Genomic DNA, 27,557 nt, shown 5'->3' with positions numbered 1-27,557 from the left:
CTTTTCTTCTCAATCCCAAATTTATTCAAGTACTACCAGTTGGGAATTAACAACATCTAAAGGACAGAAAGGGGGAGGAAAACCAATTTAAAAAACTAAGGACATTTGGCTCGGAGAGTTGGTAGTATGTGTATAATTCCAGGGAGGGGTTTCATGAAGGATGGAGAAGGTCAACAGTGTGTGATGCAACAGAAAGGTCAAGTTAGAACAGGACTGGAAAGAGGTCAGTGGCTGCCCAGTGTATCAAGGGCAGCTTCTGCACGGAAGCCTGGGAGCCCTGAATTAAGGATGGGAGGGGGTGGCGGAAGGGGAGCTTGGGTGGTCAGGGGAAGGGGAGAGATAGGGAGCTTGAGGATGAAGGGAAGGTTTTCTTTTCTGACGGAACTGAGTTGAGCAAGTTTCTAGGAAGTAGTGAGGAGTTGGGAGATGGAGAGTGCTGGTTAAGATCGTATATGGATCATTGATGAGGAAAGATCTTGAATAACATTTCTGTTCCAGGTACCTTTTCTGCCTTCTCCATTCCACATCCCCCCAAAATATTTAGTGCATTAACAGATTTTGGATTTCAAAGGGCTTCACTTTTCATGTGCTTGAGATTTGTTCCTTGGTGAAACATGAAGAGACAAAACTCTACACAAAAAAAGAGAATCATAGTTGATGAAAAATCAACCTTCAGTAGTTGCTCTTAAATCTTTTACCATTGCTAATATGGGTATTTGAATTACATTTGGAACGTATTCCAAGACTACTTACTGTGGAAGGATTAATGATGTTGGAGCTGGGTTCAAAGTCTCAATGACAAGCTAAAACCTGTTCTCTTCAGTAGTCAGATGTAAGGTTTAATACCCCTTCTTCAGAAAGCTTTCACATGCTGGGCTTTCCATTGCTAAGCTGCTGGAACAGGAAAATGCCAGAAGTTTAACTCTTATAGCAATTATGTTATGCAAGTTTCTTAACGTTTGTTGGCCTCAGTTTTCTAATTTGTAAGGTGAAGATAATACCCATCTCATAGGGTTGTTGTGAGGATTAAGTGGGCTAATTAAAGCAGTTCCTGTCAAACAGTAAGCCCTCAATAAGTGTGAGCTAGCCTTATAATTGTAGCGATTGTAGGCTTTTCTAGGTTACAGGGATTATGGATACTAATTACCTCTGGTAATGGTGAATGACCAAGTTCCCTGTTAATATGAACTATTTTAAGGATACGACACAAAGTAAGGAGAACAGGAAACTACTTAGCACATTAGGTCGGCAGATCCAAGGGAAATGTTTTGTTTTTTTTCTCTTGCCAATACTTACAAACTGTAGATTTCATATGAAAATTCAGATTTCCAGTAACACTAGGCATGTTACTCCAATGATGGCCTGGAGCAAAGTAGTCCCTCACTTCTCCAGATGGGTCTGTGAGCTCAGGTTTGCCAAGGTTAGTGCCAATCCCCACTACTAGTTACGGGCCCAGGGCCTCCATGTAAGGTTGTTCAGGTTACTCACTGCACAAGGCACCTAGCTATGGAGCCAAATAGGGGCTGAATTCCTACAACCTGCAAATGGCATTTCTTACAGCCTGACAGATTTGGGACTCAGGGTATCCCTCTTTCCTTCTTTTCTTTATCCGCTCCTCCTTCCTCCTCTACTAGAACCACTGACATCTTTTCATTTCATGGCTTCTGCTCACCTATGGCTTCTACTGCTTTACAATTTCTGCTTTTGGCCTCCTCTTTGTCTCTATACCTCTGCCTACACCACCATGTTTAGAACGTCAACTAATTTGCCCCAAATCACACAATTAATAGGTGATGCAGCAGGATCTGATCCAAGGTTATCATTTGTTAGAAAATGATTACTATATAAGTTAACATGAGGATATTGAAGGTAAATTTCTTATTTGATTTTTTTATTAAAAAAAACTCCTATGTAGACTTCCTCGCAAAAATTAGGGCAAGGCTTATCGTTGACTTTTATTCCTAGCCAACATGCATTTAAACTACCTTGTTATTTCCTAATCTAAGGAAAACTGGAAAATGGACAAAGTTGATCCTAGAGTGCCCCCAAGGTCTTAGAGTGTCCCAGTGTGCTTTGTTCTGTCCCTGGGACAAGGGTTTGATTTAAAATGCATTAGTCTGAGACTAGCCTTGAAAACCTGATTTTTGCCTTTACTCTCCATCCCTCCTGGAAGAGGACCGGACCCCCCAGTCCCACCATTGCTTTTTGGGACTCGTTATCTTCCTCAGTCCCCTAGGCCAGCGGTCCACAACCTTTTTGGCACCAGGGACTGGTTTCCTAGAAGACAGTTTTTCCGCAGCCGGGAGGTAGGGGGGAAGATGGTTCAGGCGGGAATGCGAGCGATAGTTCAGGTGGTCATGCGAGTGATGGGGAGCGGCAGATGAAGCTTCGCTGGCTCGCCTGCTGCTCAACTCCTGCTGTGCAGCCCGGTTCCTAACGGCCCTGGGGTTGGGGACCCCTGCCCTAGGCCACCATGGGATGGTCTGGGCTCCATTTCCTCAGTGTCCCTGTATGAGAGTAGAGGAAATAGATTAAGCCAATATAGGGACCTGGCATAATAGTAGGTTTCATTTATATATTATTCTCTCAAGTGACTAATCAATGCAACCCAATGAAACACTTCCTATAATGCTTTAGAAGTGGCAGAAATTACAAGTACAGCAAGTTACGGTTGGTCAGGTATTTTTGCCCCCTTTAAATCATAACACATTGATGTATGCCCATTGTGCCTCCTTAAAGCAACTTTCTTAAGAAGAAAAAGACCACAGCTGACTTTCTTGAGCACTAAGAGAACTGAGTTCTCGTCCCAGCTTTGCTGCTTGCAAGGCTTGTTAGCTTTAGCCAGTGGATTAACCTCGCTGCTTGCTGACTTGTCCCTTAACTCCCTGAGTGTTGTTGACTGGTCGTGCCTATACGCAGTGAGGCTTTGGGCAGGGAAGGTGAGCCTTAGAAAGGCTCTAAAAGTTGTGCCAAAATAAGATACTAGCAGAGCTGGAGACATGTTCAGCAGGCTTCTTGTGGGAACACCTTGCCCTTGACCAAAAGGGATGCTACAGGATGGGCTGTGTGATTTTGGCTCTGTGCCCATCACGTGGCCTCTCCGCTAGGTGCAGTGGCTTCATGTCAGAAACTTGTTTTAGATATTTTGTTTCCAAAATCTCATTCATGTTAATTACCATGTAGTAACTTCCCCCCTACCATGTTTTGTGCAGTCATCTAGTACAAAGGCATTTGAACACTTTCAGGAATTATAAATACATACTCATGCTTTGAGCAAAGAGGGTGGGTGTGGCCAAGATTTTGAGATGTGTTCAAATGCAAGAGACTTTTTTTTGGCTGCATTGGGCCTTCGTTGCTGCGCACGGGCTTTCTCTAGTTGCGGCGAGCAGGGGCCACTCTTCGTTGCGGTGTACGGGCTTCTCATTGCGGTGGCTTCTCTTGTTGCAGAGTACAGGCTCTAGGCACGCGGGCTTCAGTAGTTGTGGCACGCGGGTTCCAGTAGTTGTGGCACGCGGGCTCAGTAGTTGTGGCACACGGGCTTAGTTGCTCCGCGGCATGTGGGATCTTCCCAGACCAGGGCTTGAACCCGTGTCCCCTGCATCGGCAGGCAGATGCTTAACCACTGCGCCACCAGGGAAGCCCCCGAGAGACTTTTAAAACACAAAGTGTTCTAGAACTGTAGGAAGTTAAAGCTAAGAGTTATTCCTTTGTCGAAGTTCAAAAGTAAAGCTATTTTCAGGAAAATGCTTTTCCTTGTGTGTTTAATCACTGGGAACTGCATAGGAGAGCAGTTTAATAGGAACCATGGCATCAACAGTAAGATACTTCTTAATGTAATAGCCAGACCCAGAGTAGAATTTGCAAACCCTTGGCAGACATAGGGGTGACTGAAGAAGAATTTGGTCATCAAGAATCTCACTGAGACATGCAATTCCATGCCATCACTTGATATGGATTGAGATTTCTGAGCAAGATCATCCTTTTAAATGCTCATGGACTCTGCAGAAAATATGAGGCCAGAAAATGAATGATTCCCAACTCTTACTATTTGGTTACTGGCCAATATTCTGGCTTAGCTGAGTACATGCCTTCTGAAGCAGACCCTGTAATTACGCAGCATTTACACTGCAGTCCATCCCACTTATGTGAGCCATATAACCTTTCTGTTATTTTTTTTCCTGTAAAAAATCCTCCTTTTCCATCGTTCCCCCTTTCTCTTTTCTCTTTCTTAACTTTTGTAATCTAAAGCCCTGAACTTGTTTACATAGAGTGAGGAGGAAAATATTTACTTAGGTTATCCTGGGAACCTTGACCTTACTGCCTTGTGGATAAATCATTCCCCTGCTGGAGGAAGTGGGAAATTACAGATTGGACCACAGAGACACACATTCTCCTCCTAGTTCTGTCTGAGTGAGCACCAAGTATGTATTATTACCTGAGATTTAGTGGTTGGTCTAATAGCAAGCTAAGTTTCTCTGTCAGGTTTTCCATTGGCTTTGAGGTCATGAGGCAGTCCTTCTTGTTCTCAAAGGGTGCCTAGAGGGATAGCATCTGAACCCCTGCGACTGTTGAAAGTGCAGATTCTGGCGTTACTCAGACTCATGAATCAGAATCTCTGGGGGTGGGGCCCAGACACCTGCATTGTTTACCAGTTTCCTAGCTGATTCTTATGTACACTTAAGTTTGAGGCTCACAGCTGGAAGAAAAAGGATTCCAGGACAGAGACAGCAAAGGAGGTGTTCAGTTTGGTCAAGTTAGCCTTGTTTTTATGTTATTAACTTGAATACCAGAAGATTTTTTATTAAAGTTTTCTAAAAAAAGAAAAAAAAGTCTCAATACATAAAAGGAAAGATTGTCACATATGTGCCCAATTATAAATATTTTGCATAATTTTCTAGGCATCTAAACAGAATGTCTTTAGGTCATCCTTATTATTTTGGGCCTCTTTGGACTGTTTTGATTTTAAGACAAGTAATAAGAAAGAATCATCAATTAACGGAGGAAGAAAGAAATTTCTTTGTATACAATCCTTACTTTTGCCATTTGTCTCTTTAAAAAAAGTTCATGTAACTTTACCATGCATGTCCTCTAGTCTCTTCTTATTTCTCAGTATTAAGAATATACCCAGTAGTATAAATTTTGCTATACTTTTATACAGTAAGTATAGTATCATTGTTCTAATATTGCACATGGGGGAAATACCACATAAGAAACCTCTTCCCGGGAATTCCCTGGCCGTCCAGTGGTTAGGACTCCACGATTCCTGGTTGGGGAACTAAGATCCTGCATGCCGCATAGCGTGGCCAAAAAAAATAAAAGAAATCTCTTCCCCCCAAAATTAGATGAGCTAGTGTTTTTAGCCAGTATTCTTGACTTAAAATACTTCTTGGTCCATAACTCAGGCTTTGCGATTTTGACAAAGCAAATACTCTAATAACTGTCATCTTAAGTAACTGTTTAGTACACAGAATATGCTCACAATTATTAGGAAGTAATTTTTTTTGAGGGTGAATACGAATATTTATTTATTATTTATTTATTTATTTATTTATTTATTTTTGTAATAACTTTTTTTTCTAACATCTTTATTGGAGTATAATTGCTTTCAATGGTGTGTTAGTTTCTGCTTTATAACAAAGCGAATCAGCTATACATATACATATATCCCCAATTAGGAAGTAATTTAAGGGACTTTTACTTCTGCATATATCACACTAACATGACCAACACTTTAGTAAGGGATGAATAAAAACTTATTTTTCTAACTACATAGAAATTTTATTAAGGATACAGCCTCAGGATTTTTATGGCAAATAGTGGATGGAACACAAGAACGAGGCTCTTTCTGCCTGAGGCCAGCAGGAAAGAATATTTGCAAATTGATAGAGGGCATGGTGGTTTCCTGGAAAATGATGGCAGAAGACTGGGCCTTGCTTCCGGAATAGGATGACTGCTAAAGCTAAGTGAGTGTAAATATGCCCATTCAGCAAGAAAAAAAAAACCTGGGAGAGGAAGACTTGACTTTTTAGGTCAGAACAGGCTCTGCATCAGAACTTGACCCAGTCACCCAATTCTTCTCTATTTCAGTGTCCTTTTCTGTAAAATGGGGGTATTACTTATCCCATGGGAGACGTGTTATGAGGATGGATTTGGCTTTATAGAATATACATGATACTAGGAACTTATAGAGAAATAAAATTTAGAAGCCTCCTTTGCTTTCTGAGTGGCTAAATTTGCTTAGTTGAGATGAGACTGGTTACCTTCCCTTTTTGAACAATTTTCCCTCATTTTGGCCATCTCCTCCCCTCCCGTGAAGGCACCCAAAGATTCCCTTGCCTCAGACACCTACTGTCATGAAACCCATGAGCTGAAAAATCACTGAACAGGGCAATGCTTAGTACCCACTAATGGTGCAGAAGCTCAGGTATCACTGCATATTCAGATATCAGCTTCTTAAGGGCAGGGACTTTTGTCTGCTTCCCTCACTGTAGAACCTTGAACAGGTAGGTACTCAATAAATATTTGTTGAAAGAATAAATCAATGTCGGACTTCTGGGCTTACATCTCATCTTTCCTTTCTACTCTTCTCAACTAAGAGATTCTCTTCATTCTGCATCTTTCCTCACCTTGCTCTTTCTCCAAAACATTCCCCCTTCTAGTCTCCACTGCCCCTCGATTCAGAGCTTTTTCCTAAAGTAAACAATAGTTCACTATTAATAGCTTAATAACTTAGAAATGGTGCAGTTTCTTTGGTTTAAGAAGCACTGTTCCCATCCTCCAATCTAAAATAAATTTTGAGGAGATGGTTTGGGACTGGGGAAGAAGGGACTGGGGAAGGTGATTATCTTGGGGTGCATTAACAATTTGTATAAAGTGGCATGTTTTAGTTAAATCTGGCTATGTAGGAATTTAAGCATCATTAAATGAATGTCTGTTAGAATCTTGATCTTCAAATTAACTAGCTAGGCAGAGTTAGTTAGACTGAGGAAGGGGGATCAGATGGCAAAGTCCAAAGTCTGAGGGAGGATGAGTACAAGGCAAGGGAAGGCTGGCAGGTGGTGCTGGAATTTGTCTGCTTCAATAGACCTGCGGTTCTCAGACCTGAGAGTGCATCAGAATCACCTGGAGGGCTTGTTAAAACACAGATTGCTGGGCCCCACCCCGGAGTTTAGGATTCAGTAGATCTGGGATGAGGTCCAAGAATTTACATTTCTAACAAATTCCCAGGGGAATGTTTTTTTGCTCTGGGGACCACACTTTGCGAACCATTGCAATATAGGGCACACAAGAAGATACAACCAATCTTACAGTCCATTTGTCCAGCACAGGTTGAGGCCGTGCTCAAGGGCAAACCAAAACTTTCTCTCTCAGTCACCTCAGTAAATTAAACTAAATTCCATTTAACATAGGAAACTCACAAAAATGGAGGGAGTTAAAATCGCTCCATTTTATCGTATGGTAAAAGGCATTTGAACTTTACAGCTGCAATTACTTTGGGTAGCAGAGGCCAGGGGGCTCTCAGGGTCTTACTGAAGGAACTGGGACAAATAACTTAGATAAATCACAGATCAGAGTGGAGAAATTAGGTGCTTTTTTAACCAGTGGCACCCAAAAAGGTTTGTTGAGTTTAATTGAATCCAGGTAGATCAGGAAGTGGATACAAGGGCTTAAACAAAGTGTACTGAGAACACAGTTTTATTTATAAATTGCAGGAGACTTAGAAACAAAATAATAATGGTGAAGGGGGCCCTCAAGAGACTCTTAAGATATTCAGGCTCATTCCTGTGTGTCTCAGCAGAAGAATTTACATTACTCAGTAAGTTGACACATGGGAGGTTAAAAATGTGTGTGTGTGTACATGATTTGTTGTAAGATTATGGCAACCACAGTACAGACACTTTGGAAAAAGAGAAGAGAATGGGGGGGGGAACCTTTATTATCCTGCCTCTCTAACACAACTGTAAATAGTATTTCCTTCTAGTGGTTTTTCTTCTGTATATTTTTTAATAGTGCACTTAAATTTAAATACACTTTTTGAGCTTATATAATCATAGTGACTATGAGCACAGTCTTTGCAGTCAAATAGCCTTGGTTTCAAATCCTGACTCCAGACATTTCCAGCCCTGAGTTTTGCGTTTGTTAAATTTGCGAAGATAAATTCAGTTTAGAGTGTTGCTGTGTGGATTCAATGGGATGGTACGCATCAGTGCTCAGCACAGGGCCAGGCATCGTGCAAACACTTGATAAATAGTGGCATGATTTTCTGTTCTCACTAAAAGGCCGTGTCAACTTTCCACAGTCCTAATAATTGGGAAGTTTTTCTCAACATTTAGAACCATATCTATTTTTATTTCATGCGTTTGGCAAAATTTTATTCCATAAATTCTTCTGTGGTTCAGACACTGCTTTGAGGATCTTTTATGAACAGCTTGTTGAGAGCCCTTATTACCTGGGTTTTCTCAAAGAGTAGAGTCATCAAAGAGGACTCAAAGCTAAAACATAAGGATGACTGTTTGTGCTTGAACTGAGAGGTTGGTTCAGTTGCTCTTTAGCTAGGTTGTGTGGCTTCGCTCCAGGACCACAGATTCTGACCACACCATTTCAGGTACCACATACAGCCATCTAGATGATGGGTTGCTAGGGAGACGGGTGAGAAACCATAGGTGGAGAGGTATAGATCTCTCACTCCTACTGGAAAAACAGCCCCTAGCTCAAACCTGGCCAAATTTACATCTGCAACCTGACCTATCATTTCTGCTCCAACCTGATTATCCAGCTGCCAACTTGACCTCCACTTGGAGTCCTTTTCCTTGGGACCACAAACTCAGTATATCTAGACCAAATCTTCAGCCTGATGGAAGGTAATCAACCATATAGTCCTGAGTTTTACAGTTGCCCTGTAAACGAAGGGATTAACTTTGTTAGATGACAGCTTCTTGTCCACAAAAGGCAAAAAAGCTCCTCATTGAAGACCTTGGTTTTGTTTATCACATAAACAGATCTTGACTCTACAGGATAGTTACAGATAACAATAGGCAGAATAGCCAATTCATTCATTAATTCCTTAAATTTGATGGAACCATTCTGTACGTTCTCTTATATTGCTGGCTAGAGTATTAATTGGTAAAATACTATGAAGGAGAAACACACAAACCCTTTGACCCAGCAACTCCACTTCTAGGACTATATTCCACAGATATAATTATAAACGTATGAATTAACACGTGCAATTTACTGAACGTCATTTGTGTTGGCAAAAATATAGGAACAACACAGGAATGTAAATTGGTGTGGCCAATTTGGAACACAGTATGGAAGTCCCTCAAAAAATTTTTAAATGTTGCCATTTGCGACTACATAGATAGGTCTCGAGGGCATTATGTTAAGTGAAATAAGTCAGAGAAAGACAAATACCATATGATCTCACCTATATGCGCAATCTAAACAAAACAAAATAAACCATAGATACAGAGAACAGATTGGTGATTGTCAGAGGCAGTGGGTGGGGAGTGAGCAAAACTGGTGAAGGGGGTCCAAAAGTACAAACTTCCAGTTATAAAATAAATAAGTCATGGGGATATAATGTACAGTATGGTGACTATAGTTAATAATGCTGTTACATATTTGAAAGTTGCTGAGAGAGTAGATCTTAAAAGTTCTCATCACAAGAAAAAACTTTTTTGTAACTACGTATGGTGACAGGTGTTAACTAGACTTATTGTGGTGATCATTTTGCAATATATACAAATACTGAATCATTATGTGTATACCCGAAACTAATATAATTTTATATGTCAATTATACCTCAATTAAAAAAATTGGAGGGCTTCCCTGGTGGCGCAGTGGTTGAGAATCTGCCTGCTAATGCAGGGGACACGGGTTCGAGCCCTGGCCTGGGAAGATCCCACATGCCGCGGAGCGGCTGGGCCCGTGAGCCACAACTGCTGAGCCTGCGCGTCTGGAGCCTGTGCTCCGCAACGAGAGAGGCCGCGACGGTGAGAGGCCCGCGCATCGCGATGAAGAGTGGCCCCCGCTTGCCACAACTGGAGAAAGCCCTCGCACAGAAACGAAGACCCAACACAGCCAAAATCAATCAATCAATCAATCAATCAAAACATACGCATCTGATTCAAGATCCTCATTAAAAAAAAAAAAAAAAAAATTGGAAACAACAAAAATATGTAAAAGAGACTAGTTGAGAAATTATTGCCAATCTATATAATAGAATACATATGCAACTGTAGAAAGAATGAGGCATTCTTATGTTCTTACCTATTAAGTGAAAAAAGGCAAATGCAGATCACCAGTGGATGATAAACAGATGATGGATAAACAGATTGTGGACGGGATAAACAGATTGTGGTATGAATGGATAAACCATGAATGGATAAACAGATTGTGGTATATCCATACACAATGTAATACTCCATAAAAAAAAGAATGAACTATTGGTCCACACTACGACATAGATGAATCTCAAGTATTATGTTCTCATTTGTGTAAAGAAAATGGAGGAAAGAATATATACATGTATTTGTGTGTATACTCTATATGCACAAAAGGTACACAAGAAACTGTTATGTGGATTGTCTATGGGGAGGGCACCTGCATAATTGGCAGACAAAATTATGAGGGAGACATTTTACAGTGTTCTTTTAAAATATTTTTTATATTTAAAAATACAAAAATATTACATACTCAAAATAAAAATAGAATAGTTTATAACCATTGCTATGTCTAGGTATTATATATAATTTTTCTCTCTTTTTTTTCTTTTTAGTTTTTAATCAGTTTAAAAAAATCCATTTACTCAGCCTATGTGCAGAAACATAAAGGAGATGATGCTTAATATTATGCCATTGGCAAAAATAAGCAAATATTTAGAAAGCTAGTTTGTTTTCATTGATTTCTAGTTTAATTCCACTCTGGTGTCAGACTACCTGCTCTATATGATTTCTGACCTTTGAAATTTGTTGAGATTTGCTTTATGGCCCAATATGTGGTCAATTTTGGTAAATGGTTCACTGTTCACAAAAAGAATGTGTACTTTGTCATAAGATGTTGTGTTTTCTATATAAGTCAATTAGATCAAGTTTATCATGTTCAAATCCTATATATCTCTAATTTTTTTAAATCTGCATGTTCTATTGCTTACTGAATGAGGTATGTTAAAATCTTTCACTATAATTGTGGATTTGATATTTCTCCTCTTACTTCTACAGTTCTTGTTTTATACATTTTGAGCCTTTATTACTTGGTACATACATATTTATAATTGCTATATCTTTCTGGTGAATTGATCCTTGAACATTTAGGAAATGTCACCTTTATAGTCATGTGTCTGCCTTAAAGTCCTTTTTGTCTGGTATTACTATAGCTACACAAGCTTTCTCTTGGCTATGTTTGCATAACTTTTTCCCACTACTTTATAAACAGTTCATCTAGGCATTTAGCCAAGAGAAATGAAAGACTATGTCCATATAAAGACTTACACGTGAATGTTCGTAGCAGCTTTATTTGTAATAGCCAAAACCTGGAAATAACTCAAATGTGCATCAACAGGTGAATGGATAAACAAATTTTGGTATAGTTATGCAATGAAATACTCCTCTGTAATGAAAGGGAACGAACTACTGATATACACTACAGCATAGATGGATCTTAAAATAATTATTCTGGGTGAAAGAAGCCAGACAAAAAAGAGATATATTGTCTGATTCCATTTATATAAAACTCTAGAAAATGCAAACTAATCTATAGTGACCAAATGCAAATAGGTTACCTAGGGGGAGGGAGTGGGAAAGATTAAGAAGAAGCATGAGGAAACTGTGATTGCAGTGATAGTTTCATGGGTGTATATCTACATTAAACTTATAAATAGTACACCTTAAATATGTGCAGTATATTGCATGTCAAATATACCTCAATAAATCTGTTAAAAAATAAAGTATGACTCTTGTTAAGTATATAGTTAAGCATATAGTTTTTTTTTTAATTGGCATATAGTTGATTTACAATGTTGTGTTAGTTTCTGGTGTACAGCAAAGTGATTCAGTTTATATACTGTTGTCTGTCTAGTTTATATATAGTAGTTTGTATCTGCTAATCCAAAACTCCTGATTTATCCCTCCCCAACTCCCTTTCCCCTTTGGTAAACATAAATCTGCTTTCTATGTCTGTGAGTCTGTTTCTGTTTTGTAAATAAGTTAATTTGTATCATATTTTATATTCCCCATGTAAGTGATATCATACATTTGCCTTTCTCTGTCTGGAGTACTTCACTTAGTATGATAATCTCTATGTCTATCCATGTTGCTGCAAATGGCATTATTTCATTCTTTTTTATGGCTGAGTAATATTCCATTGTATATATGTAGCACATCTTCTTTATCCATTCATCTGTCAGTGGACACTTAGGTTGCTTCCATGTCTTGGCTATTGTAAATAGTGCTGCAATGAACATTGCGGTGCATGTATCTTTTCTAATTAGAGTTTTCTCCCGATCTGTAGCGTATAGTTTTTTTTTAATGTAATCTGATGGTGTTTGTCTTTTAATTGGAGAATTTAACCTAGTGATATTTAATGTAATCACTGATATGTTTGAATTATTTTCTTTTTCTTGAGGCTTTTCCTTCTGAAAACTTAGATAACATCTCAAATATGAAGGTAATAAAGCTTATCTACCTATTTCCCTAGGTTATTTTGAGGAGTAAGTGAGATCATTATACATAAAAGTCTCAGTATGTTATAAATCATTATAACATATATAATATATAACATTATTTCAGTTTCTTTCCTGGTTTTCAGAAATGAGCAAGATGAATTCCAGCTAAAATTCTGAAGTAGATGTCCATTTCCATTAAAAACAGAAAGGTTTATACTTATGCAAATCCACTGGCACTGACCTAACAACATTGCTATACTTTGAAACTGGGTATGATGTCCTATTTCTTTAACTGTTTGACCCCCTTCACCCATTTCTTTCATCCCACATCCACCAATGGCACCACTAATCTGTTCTCTGTATCTATGAACTTGGTTGTTTTGTTTGTTTTAGATTCTACATATAAGGGAGATCCTGTGGTCTTTGCTTCTCTTTCTTTCTGACTTATTTCATCTAGCATGATGCCCTTGAAATCTATCCATGTTGTTGCAAATGGCAAGATTTCATTCTTTTTTATGGCTGAATAATATTCCTCTGTGTGTGTGTATAATTTCTTTTTTAAAAAACATCTTTATTGCAGTATAATTGCTTCACAATGTTGTTAGTTTCTGCTGTATAACAAAGTGAATCAGCTATGTGTATACATATATCCCCATATCCTCTCCCTCTTGCGTCTACCTCCCATCCTCCCTATCCCACCCCTCTAGGTGGTCACAGAGCACCGAGCTGATCTCCCTGTGCTATGCAGCTGCTTCCCACTAGCTATCTGTTTTACATTTGGTAATGTATATATGTCAATGCCACTCTCTCACTTCGTCCCAGCTTACCCTTCCCTCTCCCCATGTCCTCAAGTCCATTACCTACGTCTACATCTTTATTCCTGTCCTGCCCCTAGGTTCATGAGAACCTTTTTTTTTTTTTAGATTCCATATATATGTGTTAGCATACGGTATTTGTTTTTCTCTTTCTGACTTACTTCACTCTGTATGACAGACTCTAGGTCCATCCACCTCACTACAAATAACTCAATTTCGTTTCTTTTTATGGCTGAGTAATATTCCATTGTATATAAGTACCACATCTTCTTTATCCATTCATCCGATGATGGACACTTAGGTTGCTTCCATTTCCTGACTATTGTTAATAGTGCTGCATTGAACATTGTGGTACATGTATCTTTTTGAATTATGGTTTTCTCAGGGTATATGCCCATTAGTGGGATTGCTGGGTCATATGGTAGTTCTATTTTTAGTTTTTTAAGGAACCTCCATACTGTTCTCCATAGTGGCTGTGTCAATATACATTCCCACCAACAGTGCAAGAGGGTTCCCTTTTCTCCACACCCTCTCCAGCATTTATTGTTTGTAGATTTTTTGATGATGGCCATTCTGACTGGTGTGAGGTGATACCTCATTGTAGTTTTGATTTGCATTTCTCTAATGACTAGTGATGTTGAGCATCCTTTCATGTGTTTGTTGGCAATCTGTATATCTTCTTTGGAGAAATGTTTATTTAGGTCTTCTGCCCATTTCTGGATTGGGTTGTTTGTTTGTTTGATATTGAGCTGCATGAGCTGCTTGTATATTTTGGAGATTAATCCTTTGTCAGCTGTTTCATTTGCAAATATTTTCTCCCATCCTGGGTTTGTCTTTTCATCTTGTTTATGGTTTCCTTTGCTGTGCAAAAGCTTTTAAGTTTCATTAGGTCCCATTTGTTTATTTTTGTTTTTATTTCCATTACTCTAGGAGGTGGGTCAAAAAGGATCTTGCTGTGATTTATGTCATAGAGTATTCTGCCTGTGTTTTCCTCTAAGAGTTTTATAGTGCCTTACATTTAGGTCTTTAATCCATTTTGAGTTGATTTTTGTGAATGGTGTTAGGGATTGTTCTAATTTCATTCTTTTACATGTAGCAGTTTACATGTCCAGTTTTCCCAGCACCACTTATTGAAGAGACTGTCTTTTCTCCATTGTATATTCTTGCCTCTTTTATCAAAGATAACGTGACCATATGTGCATGGGCTTATCTCTGGGCTTTCTATCCTGTTCCTTTGATTGATATTTCTGTCTTTGTGCCAGTACCATACTGTCTTGATTAGTGTAGCTTTATAGTATAGTCTGAAGTCAGGGAGCCTGATTCCTCTGGCTCCGTTTTTCTTTCTCAAGATTGCTTTGGCTATTTGGGGTCTTTTGTGTTTCCATACAAATTGTGAAATTTTTTGTTCTAGTTCTGTGAAAAATGCCATTGATAGTTTGATAGGGATTGCACTGAATCTGTAGATTGCTTTGGGTAGTAGAGTCATTTTCACAACGTTGATTCTTCCAGTCCAAGAACATGGTATATCTCTCCATCTGTTTGTATCATCTTTAATTTCTTTCATCAGTGTCTTATAGTTTTCTGCATACAGGTCTTTTGTCTCCTTAGGTAGGTTTATTCCTAAGTATTTTATTCTTTTTGTTGCAGTGGTAAATGGGAGTGTTTCCTTAATTTCCCTTTCAGATTTTTAGTTGTTAGTGTATAGGAATGCAAGAGATTTATGTACATTAATTTAGTATCCTGCTACTTTACCAGATTCATTGATTAGCTCTAGTAGTTTTCTGGTAGCATCTTTAGGATTCTCTATGTATAGTATCATGTCATCTGCAAACAGTGACAGTTTTACTTCTTCTTTTCCAATTTGAATTCCTTTTATTTCTTTTTCTTCTCTGATTGCCATGGCTAAAACATCCAAAACTACGTTGATTAATAGTGGTGAGAGTGGGCACTCTTGTCTTGTTCCTGATCTTAGAGGAAATGGTTTCAGTTTTTCACCATTAAGAAGGATGTTGGCTGTGGGTTTGTCATATATGGCCTTTATTATGTTGAGGTAGGTTCCCTCTATGCCCACTTTCTGGAGAGTTTTTATCGTAAATGGGTGTTGAATTTTGTCGAAAGATTTTTCTGCATGTATTGAGATTATCATATGGTCTTTATCCTTCAATTTGTTAATATGGCGTTATCACATTGATTGCTTTGCATATACTGAAGAATCCTTGCATGCCTGGGATAAACCCCATTTGATCATGGTGTATGATCCTTTTAATGTGCTGTTGGATTCTGTGTGCTAATATTTTGTTGAGGATTTTTGCATCTATGTTCATCAGTGATATTGGCCTGTAGTTTTCTTTTTTTGTGACATCTTTGTCTGGTTTTGGTATCAGGGTGATGGTGGCCTCGTAGAATGAGTTTGGGAGTGTTCCTCCCTCTGCTATATTTTGGAAGAGTTTGAGAAGGATAGGTGTTAGCTCTTCTCTAAATGTTTGATAGAATTTGCCTGTGAAGCCATCTGGTCCTGGGTTTTTGTTTGTTGGAAGATTTTTAATCACAGTTTCAATTTCAGTGCTTGTGATTGGTCTGCTCATATTTTCTATTTTTTCCTCGTTCAGTCTCAGACATTTGTGCTTTTCCAAGAGTTTGTCCATTTCTTCCAGGTTGTCCATTTTACTGGCATATAGTTGCTTGTAGTAATCTCTCATGATCCTTTGTATTTCTGCAGTGTCAGTTGTTACATCTCCTTTTTCATTTCTAATTTTGTTGATTTGAGTCTTCTCCCTTTTTTCTTTATGAGTCTGGCTAATGGTTTGTCAATTTTGTTTATCTTCTCAAAAAACCAGATTTTAGTTTTATTGTTCTTTGTTATCATTTCCTTCATTTCTTTTTCATTTATTTCTGATCTGATCTTTATGATTTCTTTCCTTCTGCTAACTTTGGGGGTTTTTTTTTTCTTCTTTCTCTAATTGCTTTAGGTGTAGGGTTAAGTTGTTTATTTGAGATTTTTCTTGTTTCTTGAGGTAGGATTGTATTGCTATAAACTTCCCTCTTAGAACTGCTTTTGCTGCATCTGATAGGTTTTGGGCCGTCATGTTTTCATTGTCATTTGTTTCTAGGTATTTTTTGATTTCCTCTTTGATTTCTTCAGTGATCTCTTGGTTATTTAGTAGCATATTGTTTAGCCTCCAGGTATTTGTATTTTTTACAGTTTTTTTCCTGTAAGATACTTGACATCAATTTTCTTAAATTTACCAAGACCTGATTTGTAACCCAAGATGTGATCTATCCTGGAGAGTGTTCCATGAGCACTTGAGAAGAAGGTGTATTCTGTTGTTTTTGGATGGAATGTCCTATAAATATCAATTAAGTCCATCTTAATGGACTTTATTGTATCATTTAAAGCTTTGTTTCCTTATTTAGTTTCATTTTGGATGATCTGTCCATTGGTGAAATTGGGGTGTAGAAGTCCCCTACTATGATTGTGTTACTGTCCATTTCCCCTTTTATGGCTGTTAGCATTTGCCTTAAGTATTGAGGAGCTCCTATGTTGGGTGCATCTGTACTTACAATTGTTATATCTTCTTCTTGGATTGATCCCTTGATTATTATGTAGTGTCCTTCTTTGTCTCTTGTAATAGTCTTTATTTTAAAGTCTCTTTTGTCTGATATGAGAATTGCTACTCCAGCTTTCTTTTGATTTCATTTGCATGGAATATCTTTTTCCATCCCCTCACTTTCAGTCTGTATGTATCCCTAGGTCTGAAGTGGATCTCTTATAGACAGCATATATACGGGTCTTGTTTTTGTATCCATTCAGGCAGTCTATGTCTTTTGGTTGGAGCATTTAATCCATTTATATTTAAGGTAATTATAGATATGTATGTTCCTATTACCATTTTCTTAATTGTTTTGGGTTTGTTTTTGTAGGTCTTTTCCTTCTCTTGTGTTTCCTGCCTAGAAGAGTTCCTTTAGCATTTGTTGTAAAGCTGGTTTGGTGGTGCTGAATTCTCTTAACTTTTGCTTTCCTGTAAAGGTTTTAATATCTCCATCGAATCTGAACGAGATTCTTGCTGGGTAGAGCAATCTTGGTCATAGGTTTTTCCCTTTCATCACTTTAAATATGTCTTGCCACTCCCTTCTGGCTTGCAGGGTTTCTGCTGAGAGATCAGCTGTTAACCTTATGGGGATTCCCTTGTATGTTATTTGTCGCTTTTCCCCTGCTGCTTTTAATATTTTTTCTTTGTATTTAATTTTTGATAGTTTGATTAATATGTGTCTTGGTGTGTTTCTTCTTGGATTTTTCCTGTATGGGACTCTCTGCACTTCCTGGACTTGATTGACTATTTCCTTTCCCATGTTAGGGAAGTTTTCAACTATAATCTTTTCAAATATTTTCTGAGACCCTTTCATTTTCTCTTCCTCTGGGACCCCTATAATTTGAATGTTGGTACGTTTAATGTTGTCCCAGAGGTCTCTGAGACTGTCCTCAATTCTTTTCATTCTTTTTTCTTTATTCTCCTCTGTGGTAGTTATTTCCACTATTTTATTTTCCAGGTCATTTATCCGTTCTTCTGCCTCAGTTATTCTGCTATTGATTCCTTCTAGAGAATTTTTAATTTCATTTATTGTGTTGTTCATCTCTGTTTGTTTGCTCTTTAGTTCTTCTAGGTCCTTGTTAAATGTTTCTTCTAATTTCTCCATTCTGTTTCCAAGATTTTGGATCATCTTTACTATCATTACTCTGAATTGTTTTTCAAGTAGACGGCCTATTTCCTCTTCATTTGTTTGGTCTGGTGGGTTTTTACCTTCCTCCTTCATCTGCTGCATATTTCTCTGTTTTCTCATTTTGTTTAACTTACTGTGTTTGGGGTCTCCTTTTCGCAGGCTATAGGTTCATAGTTACCGTTGTTTTTGGTGTCTGCTCCCAGTGGGTGAGGTTTGTTCAGTGTCTTGGGTAGGCTTTCTGGTGGAGGGGACCGGTGCCTGTGTTCTGCTGGTTCGGGCTGGATCTTGACTTTCTGGTGGGCAGGACTGCATCCAGTGGTGTGTTTTGGGGTGTCTGTGAACTTAGTATAATTTTAGGCAGCCTCTCTGCTAATGGGTGTGGCTGTGTTTCTGTCTTGCTCTTTGTTTGGCATGGGGTGTCCAGCACTGGAGCTTGCAGGCTGTTAGGTGGAGCTGGGTCTTAGCATTGAGATGGAGATCTCTGGGAGAGCTCATGCTGATTGATATTACGTGGGGCTGGGAGGTCTCTGGTGGTCCAATGTCCTGAACTCGGCTCTCCCACCTCAGAGGCTCAGGCCTGACACCAGGCCGGAGCACCAAGACCCTGTCAGCCACAAGGCTGTGTGACTTAGGATAGTTGGTAAATAATTCTGAATTTCAGTTTTCTCACCTGAATAAAGAATATCTGATATGCTTTCAGGGTGCAGTTCTGGGTATCTGTATAGTTGCTTTATCCATTCAGTCGTTGATAGGCACTTAGGTTGTTTCCATATCTTGGCTATTGTAAATAGTGCTGTGGTGAAAATGGGGTTGCATATATCCTTTTGAAGTAGTGTTTTCATTTTCTTTGGATAAATATCCAGAAGTGGAATTGCTGGGTCATATGGCAGCTCTATTCATAATTTTTTGAGGAAACTCCATATTGCTTTCCATAGTGGCTGCACAAATTCTTACCAACAGTGCACGAGGGTTCTCTTTTCTCCACATCCGTGACAACACTTGTTATTTGTTGTCTTTTTGATAACAGCCATTCTAACAGATGTGAGGTGCTATCTCATTGTGGTTTTGATATGCATTTCCCTGATGACTAAGGATGTTGAGCATCTTTTCATGTACCTTTCTTTTTTTGGGAAAATGTCTATTCAGATCTTCTGCCCATTTTAAAATCAGATTATTTGGGTTTTTTTGCTGTTGAGTTGTATGAGTTCTTTATATATTTTTGGATATTAGCCCCTTTTCAGATATATGATTTGCAAATATTTTCTTCCATTCATCAGGTTGCCTTTTCATTTTGTTGATAGTTTCCTTTACTTTTCAAAAGCTTTTTGGTTTGATGTAGTCCCACTTGTTTATTTTTGCTTTTGTTGCTTAGGCTTTTGGAGTCAGATTAAAAAAATCATCGCCAAGACCTATGTCCAGGAGCTTATTACCTATGTTTTCTTCAGGACTTTTATGGTTTCAGGTCCTATGTTCAAGTCTTTATTTGAGTTTAAATGTACTCTTATACTTTTTTTTTTTCTATTTTTTCAATCTGTCTCTTGTTTCCATAGAGGTTACAATACATACTTGACTTAATAAAATTCTAATATTAGTGTTTTTTATCATTTCATAGACAATGCGGGAACTTTAGAATATATGAACTCCATTTACCCCTCCCACCTTTTATATAATCGTTGATGTATATTTTAATTTTATGTATATTTTAAATTCCATGTTATTATCATTATTTTTTACAGTCATTATCATTTAGATTTACTCACATATTTACCCTTTTGATGCACTTCATTGCTTTCAGCACTTCTGTGCTTCCAACTGGGATCACTTTCCTTCTGCCTGAAGAACTCTCTTTACTATTTCTTTTAGTATGGCTCTGTTGGTAATAAATTCTCTCAGTTTTTGTTTTTCTGATGAAACCTTTATCCTTTATTTATGAAGGATATTTTCACTGGGTAGAAAATTCTATATTGGTAGTTGTTTTCTTTCAAGACTTTAAAGATTAACATTGCATTGGTTTTGGACTTTACTTTTTCAGTTGAGAATTCAGTTATTACTCTTACTGTTCCACTTCCAAGGTAGTGTGTCTTTTCCCCAAATGTTTTTTAAGAGCATTAAAATTTCTCTTTGCGGGACTTCCCTGGTGGCACAGTCATTAAAGAATCCACCTGCCAATGCAGGAGACACGGGTTCGAGCCCTGGTCTGGGAAGATCCCACATGCCGCAGGGCAACTAAACCCATGCACCACAACTACTGAGCCTGCACTCTAGAGCCTGCGAGCCAAACTACTGAGCCCGCGAGCCACAACTAGTGAGCCCATGCACCACAACTACTAGAGCTTTACAAACGTACGTCTTGGTTATTTTTGTCAGCAAGTTTTCTTTAAATGTTACTTCTGCTCCTGTTATGTCTCTTCTTCTTTTGGGACTTCAGTTTACATATGTTAGATCTGTTTCTTTATGTCTCAACACATTTTTCTGGAGAACCCCTTTTTAACAACCAGTTACAAATAAAAAGCACTCAGTATTTATAGGTGTTCTTTTAGGTGATTATGCTGCCTCACTAGTAGGTGGTGATAATGGCAGGAGAAAAACTAACTTACAAGTCGATATCTGGGGGCTGGGAGAAGGAGATCCCTTAGAGAATCACTGAAGACACTGAGTAATCCTTCTTCTCTAGGCTTGCTGCAGGAATCCTCAAACACTGCAGTCATCTAATAAATATTCTTCTGTATGCAGAGGAATTTTCCAAGTGAAAGGGATCTGGGACTCCCCTGTGAGGGAGAAACAAGTTCCACAGCTTGTTAATAGGGGCAAACTTCTGTTTGTAGTCATGTTTCCACCTGTTGAATCATCTTTACAGAAGTTGTACATTTATGGCATGTCTGTTTATGAGAAGAGATGGAAAATATGAGGAACTCTAAAACTTGAAATATTCATTTTGAAACCTCAGCATGATGAACTTCTGAGGAATTCATTGCTCAAAATGTATGCATGGGGCTTCCCTGGTGGCACAGTGGTTGAGAGTCGGCCTGCCAATGCAGGGGACACAGGTTCGAGCCCTGGTCTGGGAAGATCCCACATGCTGTGGAGCAACTGGGCCTGTGAGCCATAATTACTGAGCCTGCGCGTCTGGAGCCTGTGCTCCGCAATGAGAGAGGCTGTGATAGTGAGAGGCCCACGCACCACGATGAAGAGTGGCCCCCGCTTGCCACAACTGGAGAAAGCCCTCGCACAGAAACGAAGACCCAACACAGCCATATATAAATACATTTTTTTTAAAAATTAGTGAAATTTAAAAAAAAAGTATGCATGTATGTATATGCAAGGATGGAGATAGATAGATATAGATATATAAATAATATATAATATTATTTATAGATATATAAATAATGTATATTATTAATACACATATATCTATAGCTGTATATTATATATTATATAACATTATATATTATATACATATAGATTTTGCCACAGAAATTCATTTTGTAGCCTTTTAAATTTAAAGATGTACTTCACTAAAAGTATCTGAGGATGCATCTCAGAAAAAGCCTTAGATCATTTGTATATGGTCAACTCCAGGAACTACTCACTCTTGAGCCAGCTCTGTGTTTTCAGACGTTATCCATGCCCCAAACTGTGATCCAACCCTGTGTTATTTACATCATTCAGAGCTAGTTTTCCTACATACATACAGCAAATTTTAAAAGCTTTATTATGGTTTTTATACAGCACTGCCCTAAACTTATAATTCAGGAAGTTCGGAGGGTGACATTCTTTCACCATTTACTTGGTGTAAATCATTTCTAGTTCTGAGCAGTGCCTCTTAGGCAAGGTTTAATTATACAGTGTGCTTGTGGCTACATCCATATATATGCCACCCACGAATGTCTCTAATTATTATTTATTACCAGCTGTGTACTGTACACTTTGTAGTTGTTGAGTGTTTTATAGTCAGTTGTTAGTTACCAAGAGTAACTATATGTAAACTAAGAGTGAATTATATGTTTGCTTTTCTTTATTTCACTCTTTTCACTATTGTTTAAAACATGTCAGATTCAGGAAAACCCTAACCCTCTTTAAACACTTATAGACAAGGTTTTTTTCTTGAATCAGTTTTTAAAATCCTCCCAACCATTTTGGCTGCTGGCCATACCAGCATACAGTGTGAAAGAATTTTCTTTTAGGGATGAAAGCCAGAGAGAAGCCTTCTGGGGCTGTTCAGTTTCCTAGCAGAGCTGCTGGTGTAGATGACGGTGCCGATTGTTCCCCTTGGAGAGGCTTAAGCATCTTTGCCAGTTAGAGCTGGAAAGGTGCCCAGGAGATCGTATAGCCCAGCCCCTTCATTTTACATGTAATGAAACTAAAACCCAGCTTGGTTAACTGATGTACTTGAATTCAAAACAGCTGGCAAATGGCAAAGCTCAGGACTACGTCACTGAGTTCACACTCTTTTTCTTTGCTCTTCTAGCTATGTCTGTTGTAAAGAAACAGGGCAGCCCAAATACTGCCCTGTTAAAATGCAGGGTTAAAATACTTGAAGTAGGAGTATAGAAACCTAATGTCTAGATGTCATGAAATGGTTAAAAAAAATGCTTGAAATGCATTTTTTTTTCCAATCAGACCTGTTCCTACTGATTTTTTTTTTTTTTTCCAAAATATGGTTCCAAATTCCCCTTTTCCTGGAAGCCTCCTAAGCATTCCGAGACTGAGTTAGTAACTCCCTCCTCTTTGCTCACAAGGCACTGTGCACATTCCTGTGTATAATACATGCTTATCATATTGTATTATAATTATTCAGTTATCCATCTGCCCTCCGCCCTCCCACCTACTGGACTGAACTTCCAGCAGCAGCAGTGTCTTCTTGGACTTCAGTCCCTAGCACTTGGCAGAGAGTCTGGCACTGTGTGTGCCCTCAGTGTTTTTATGAATGAATGGCTCAACCAACCACTCTCTCATAGACTTGCCCCATCAGTGAATCTTATGCTTTCTTGGACATAAAAATCACCTGGAGGTGCTGGTTGAAAATGCATTTTTTCCAGGCCACACCGCAAGAGTGGGGCAGGGTCTAAGAATCTGCCTTTTTACTAAGCAGCTGATGATTTGATGCAAATGGTCCATAGGCCACACTTAGCAAGCTCTGCCCAGTCATTAATTCCACTGATACTTAGTTCCAGCTGTATATATCACAACAATCTGTCCATCTGAATAAAAACATAGAGCTTTGCTACCTACCCCATTCTACCATTCTGACCCCAGAGTAGGGGTATCGACATTTGCAGAAATAAAGAAGATAATATTTATAAAGCATTTCAAGTTATTAGAAGAAGGCTATCTTAGCTCATCAGGGAAATATGATATAAATCTAGCGTCATGAAAATTATCTTAGACATGTTGAATTTGATCTGAGACTCAAATGCAGAGGAAATAAACCCCCATGTAATACCTGCATGGACACCACACCTATAGGAGCTCTTTCCCTGGTTGGGTTCTCTTATTTGTGTTCCATATCAGTAAATTTAATAGCTGATGTTTACATAATTTTTAAAAATCCCCAGTAGTGCATCTATGCCTGCATGGCACTTTATAGGTACACACTATTTTTTTAAATGATGTCTTTAAGCAACTTTATAGGAGAAAGAGCTGAATTGGGGTAGTTATTAAACTCCCTCTATATAACTACCAGAAAGATTTCTGAACCTTCTGGTATATTTATTTATACATATATTGTTGAATATTTGTATTCAGTTCCTCATATTACTTTTTATTTGTAACTTCTTTCTTTATGTACATTTCCATACAAATATTTAAATGGTAAAATCATATTTCATGTATTTTATGCTGTTATGTACTTAGTGTTCTCCCTGATATTGGATGCATTGATTATTTTCAATTATTTGCTATCATATACAGAGTTCTTATGTTCATTTTTGTTCAAATTATATTTTTGTCTGTATGAATTCCATGGGGTATATTCCCATGGAAGAGTAACGACAGTTTTAGAGTTCTTGTCACATGTTACAGTATTATTTTCCAAAGACACGACACCAATATACAACCCCACAGGGGTTTTCCCACAGCTTGACCAACATGTAATTTTATCATTCCAGCCTATTTTTGCTAGTTTAAATGTGCGTAGGGCCTCTCCAGAGCTATTTTATTTTGAAGTTCTTTAAGTGAATACAAAGCAATTCATTCCACGTGTGATGACTCAGTGTTTTCTTTTTTTTTTTTTGACTGTGTTGGGTCTTCGGTTCGTGCGAGGGCTTTCTCTAGTTGCGGCAAGCGGGGGCCACTCCTCGTCGCGGTGCGGGGACCGCTCTTCATCGCAGTGCGCGGGCCTTTCACTATCGCGGCCCCTCCCGTTGCGGGGCACAGGCTGCAGACGCGCAGGCTCAGTAGTTGTGGCTCACGGGCCCAGCTGCTCCGTGGCATGTGGGATCTTCCCAGACCAGGGCTCGAACCCGTGTCCCCTGCATTAGCAGGCAGATTCTCAACCACTGCGCCACCAGGGAAGCCCCAGTGTTTTCATTTTAAGGACAAACAATTCATCTCCTTATTTGACAGTTTTGAAGGGACAGGTTTAATTGCCTTTTGTACAATTGATTCTGTAGGGATAGGAAATAGGCTTGGGGCAGGCTTGACATGTCAGGGAAAAAGATGAGTTATATAGCTCTGAATCAGGAAGCTTATGTGAAGGATTGAAACAGGAACTCCAGCTGTTTATGAAGGGTTGGGGAGCAGGAACATTCTGATGGCATGATGAAAAAAGTATTGCAGCTTTGTTAGCCAATTTTACTTCAAAATGAAAACAAGAACCTGTACCTCCTGCCATTCTATGATTCTCTCACGACGCCACTTCATGTTGGCATGTTCACTTTCATGAACGTTTTCAGATCTTCCCAATTCAGGTAGACCCCTCTGGTCTATGACAGGAAAGGCTTGAGAATGGCCAGAAAACTAAAACTCATTATTTGAGAGGCCCTGGGGGGAAGACCTGGAAGCAGAAATCACAGGGGCAGTCAGTCTTATCTGTGAAAAGTCAGCTCAGTAACAGAAAAGGACCTTTGCTTGGATGTCTCTGCCCTTCGTGACTATGGTCACCTTCTGAAATAAGCAAATAAGTGATTGCTCTGCTGGCTTGGGTTCCTGTGGTGCCAGAAACAAGATACAATGTGGTTTATGCAAGATGGGCCTTTTGTTTTGGATAGTTTTCTAGGCTGTTGATTTTTTTAGAAATGGTGACTGCCAAACTTGTAATGAAAATGAGCCTATTGAGCACTGGGGATCAAAATCTGCAAGTTTTCCTCCATTCTTGGTCATGCTAAATTCTTGCCTTCACTCTTGTCTTTGTAGAATACTCACACACACACACACACACACACACACACACACAGAGCACACATTTATATCTGTATCTATCAGCTTTATTTAGAAATAATTCAGATACCACACAATTCACACATATACACAATTCAATGTTTTTTAGTATATTCACAGAGTTGTGCATCCATCACCACAATTAATTTTAGAACATTTTCATTACCCCTGAAAGAAACCTCAGTCCCATTACTCTATAGATTTGCTTATTCTGGACATTTCATGTAAGGAATTATACAATATGTGGTCTTTTGGTTTAGCTTCTTCAACTGAATGTAACGTTTTCAAGGTTCATCCATGTTGTGGTATGTATCAGTACTTCTTTCACTTTTTTATTGCTGAATAAAAGCCCATGTATGATATACCACATTTTGTTTATTCATTCATCAGTTGATGGACATGTAGGTTGTTTCCACATTTTGGCTACCGTAAATAATGCTGCTATGAGCATTTATGTATAAGCTTTGTGTGGAAGTATGTTTTCCTTTTTCTTGGATATAAACCTAGGAGTGGCTTTGCTGGGATATATGGGAGCTCTATGTTTACCTTTTTGAGGAACTGCCAGACTGTTTTCCAAAGCAGGTACACAATTTTACATTCCCACCAACAATGTATGACTGCTTCAATTTCTTCATGTCCTCACCAATACCCATTACTGCCCATCTTTTTTTGGTTTATCCACCCTAGTGGCTGTGAAGTGGTATCTCATAGTGATTTTTTTTTTTTTTTTTTTTTTTTTTTTGGCTGTGTTGGGTCTTCGTTTCTGTGCGAGGGCTTTCTCTAGTTGCGGCAAGCGGCGGCCACTCTTCATCGCGGTGCGCGGGCCTCTCACTATCGCGGCCTCTCTTGTTGCGGAGCACAGGCTCCAGACGCACAGGCTCAGTAGTTGTGGCTCACAGGCCTAGTCGCTCCGCGGCATGTGGGATCTTCCCAGACCAGGGCTCGAACCCGTGTTCCCTGCATTGGCAGGCAGATTCTCAACCACTGCGCCACCAGGGAAGCCCAGGAATAAGTTTTATAACATGCTATCAAAGATTGTATCTATAATTGTGATGATGTTTTAAAATAACCACTTCATTTAGATTTTTCTGTTTTAATCCAAGGTATTCTTCTGCGGAAATAAGGAAACAGTTTACCCTCCCACCAAACCTTGGCCAGTACCATCGACAAAGCATAAGTACCTCTGGCTTCCCCTCTCTTCAACTAGTAAGTATGAGTTACAGGTTTGCTTAGAGAATGGTCAAGGGCAGAAGTGCCCAGCGTTTACTTTTGCTTCCTGAGTCTTAGATTTTCCCACCGCTACCTTACATCACCAACCGCCAGTTCCTGGCTCTGCACTGCTTTTTGACATCAATTCCCCTCTCTCCCTCCGTCCACTAGGGCTGGGAATACAAAGTGGATCTCCAGGGACTCTGATTCTGAAGTCTCTGGACTCAGTGGACTTCCAGGCTATTTGATTTCACCCAAATTATGATTCATATTTTGGGGAGGGGAAGGATTAGCCTGGAAACTTAAAACCATTTGTAACATGCTTTTTAGGAAAAAAATGTATTCCCAAATCTGAAAAGCCAAGTTATGAACCTTAAGCTTTTTAAATAATTTTTTTGGAAGTGTAATTTACATACAATAAAATTTCACTCATTTGTAGGTGTTTGAGGAATTTGGCCAATTTATAGTTAACCTGTACTCAGTCAAGATATAGAACTGTTTCTTTACCCTAAAAAGCCCCGTTATGCCCCTTTGCAGAGGGTCTCCTCTCCCAGCCCTCAGCCAGCAGCCCTGGGCAATCACTGATACACTTCTGTCGTCATAATTTTGCCTTCTCTGCAACTTCATGTCTGTGGAATCAGACAGTAGAAACCTTCATTTTTAAAACACAGTCCCCCTTTCAAGTTGAAGATTGCCTACATTTTTATATTAACGCCAGTTGTTGAGTGTGTATACATATGTTATGTTATTTGAGGACTAAATGCAAGGCGTGT

The 27,557-nt window shown here is 38.9% G+C and overlaps 1 protein-coding gene across 2 annotated transcripts in view; it reads left to right on the top strand.

Moving 5' to 3' along the window:
* Positions 1-27,557, top strand: part of DOCK8 (dedicator of cytokinesis 8) — a 224,329-nt gene that overhangs the window by 23,349 nt on the left and 173,423 nt on the right. For both annotated transcript variants that reach the window (XM_007182233.3, XM_007182234.2), the window contains exon 2: positions 26,679-26,781. In XM_007182233.3, coding sequence (XP_007182295.1) covers positions 26,679-26,781 — 103 coding nt within the window. The remainder of the gene's footprint in view (positions 1-26,678; positions 26,782-27,557) is intronic.

Source organism: Balaenoptera acutorostrata, chromosome 6 (genome assembly GCF_949987535.1).
Source record: "Balaenoptera acutorostrata chromosome 6, mBalAcu1.1, whole genome shotgun sequence".
Taxonomy (NCBI): domain Eukaryota; kingdom Metazoa; phylum Chordata; class Mammalia; order Artiodactyla; family Balaenopteridae; genus Balaenoptera; species Balaenoptera acutorostrata.
This window is presented reverse-complemented; position numbering and strand designations above follow the sequence as displayed.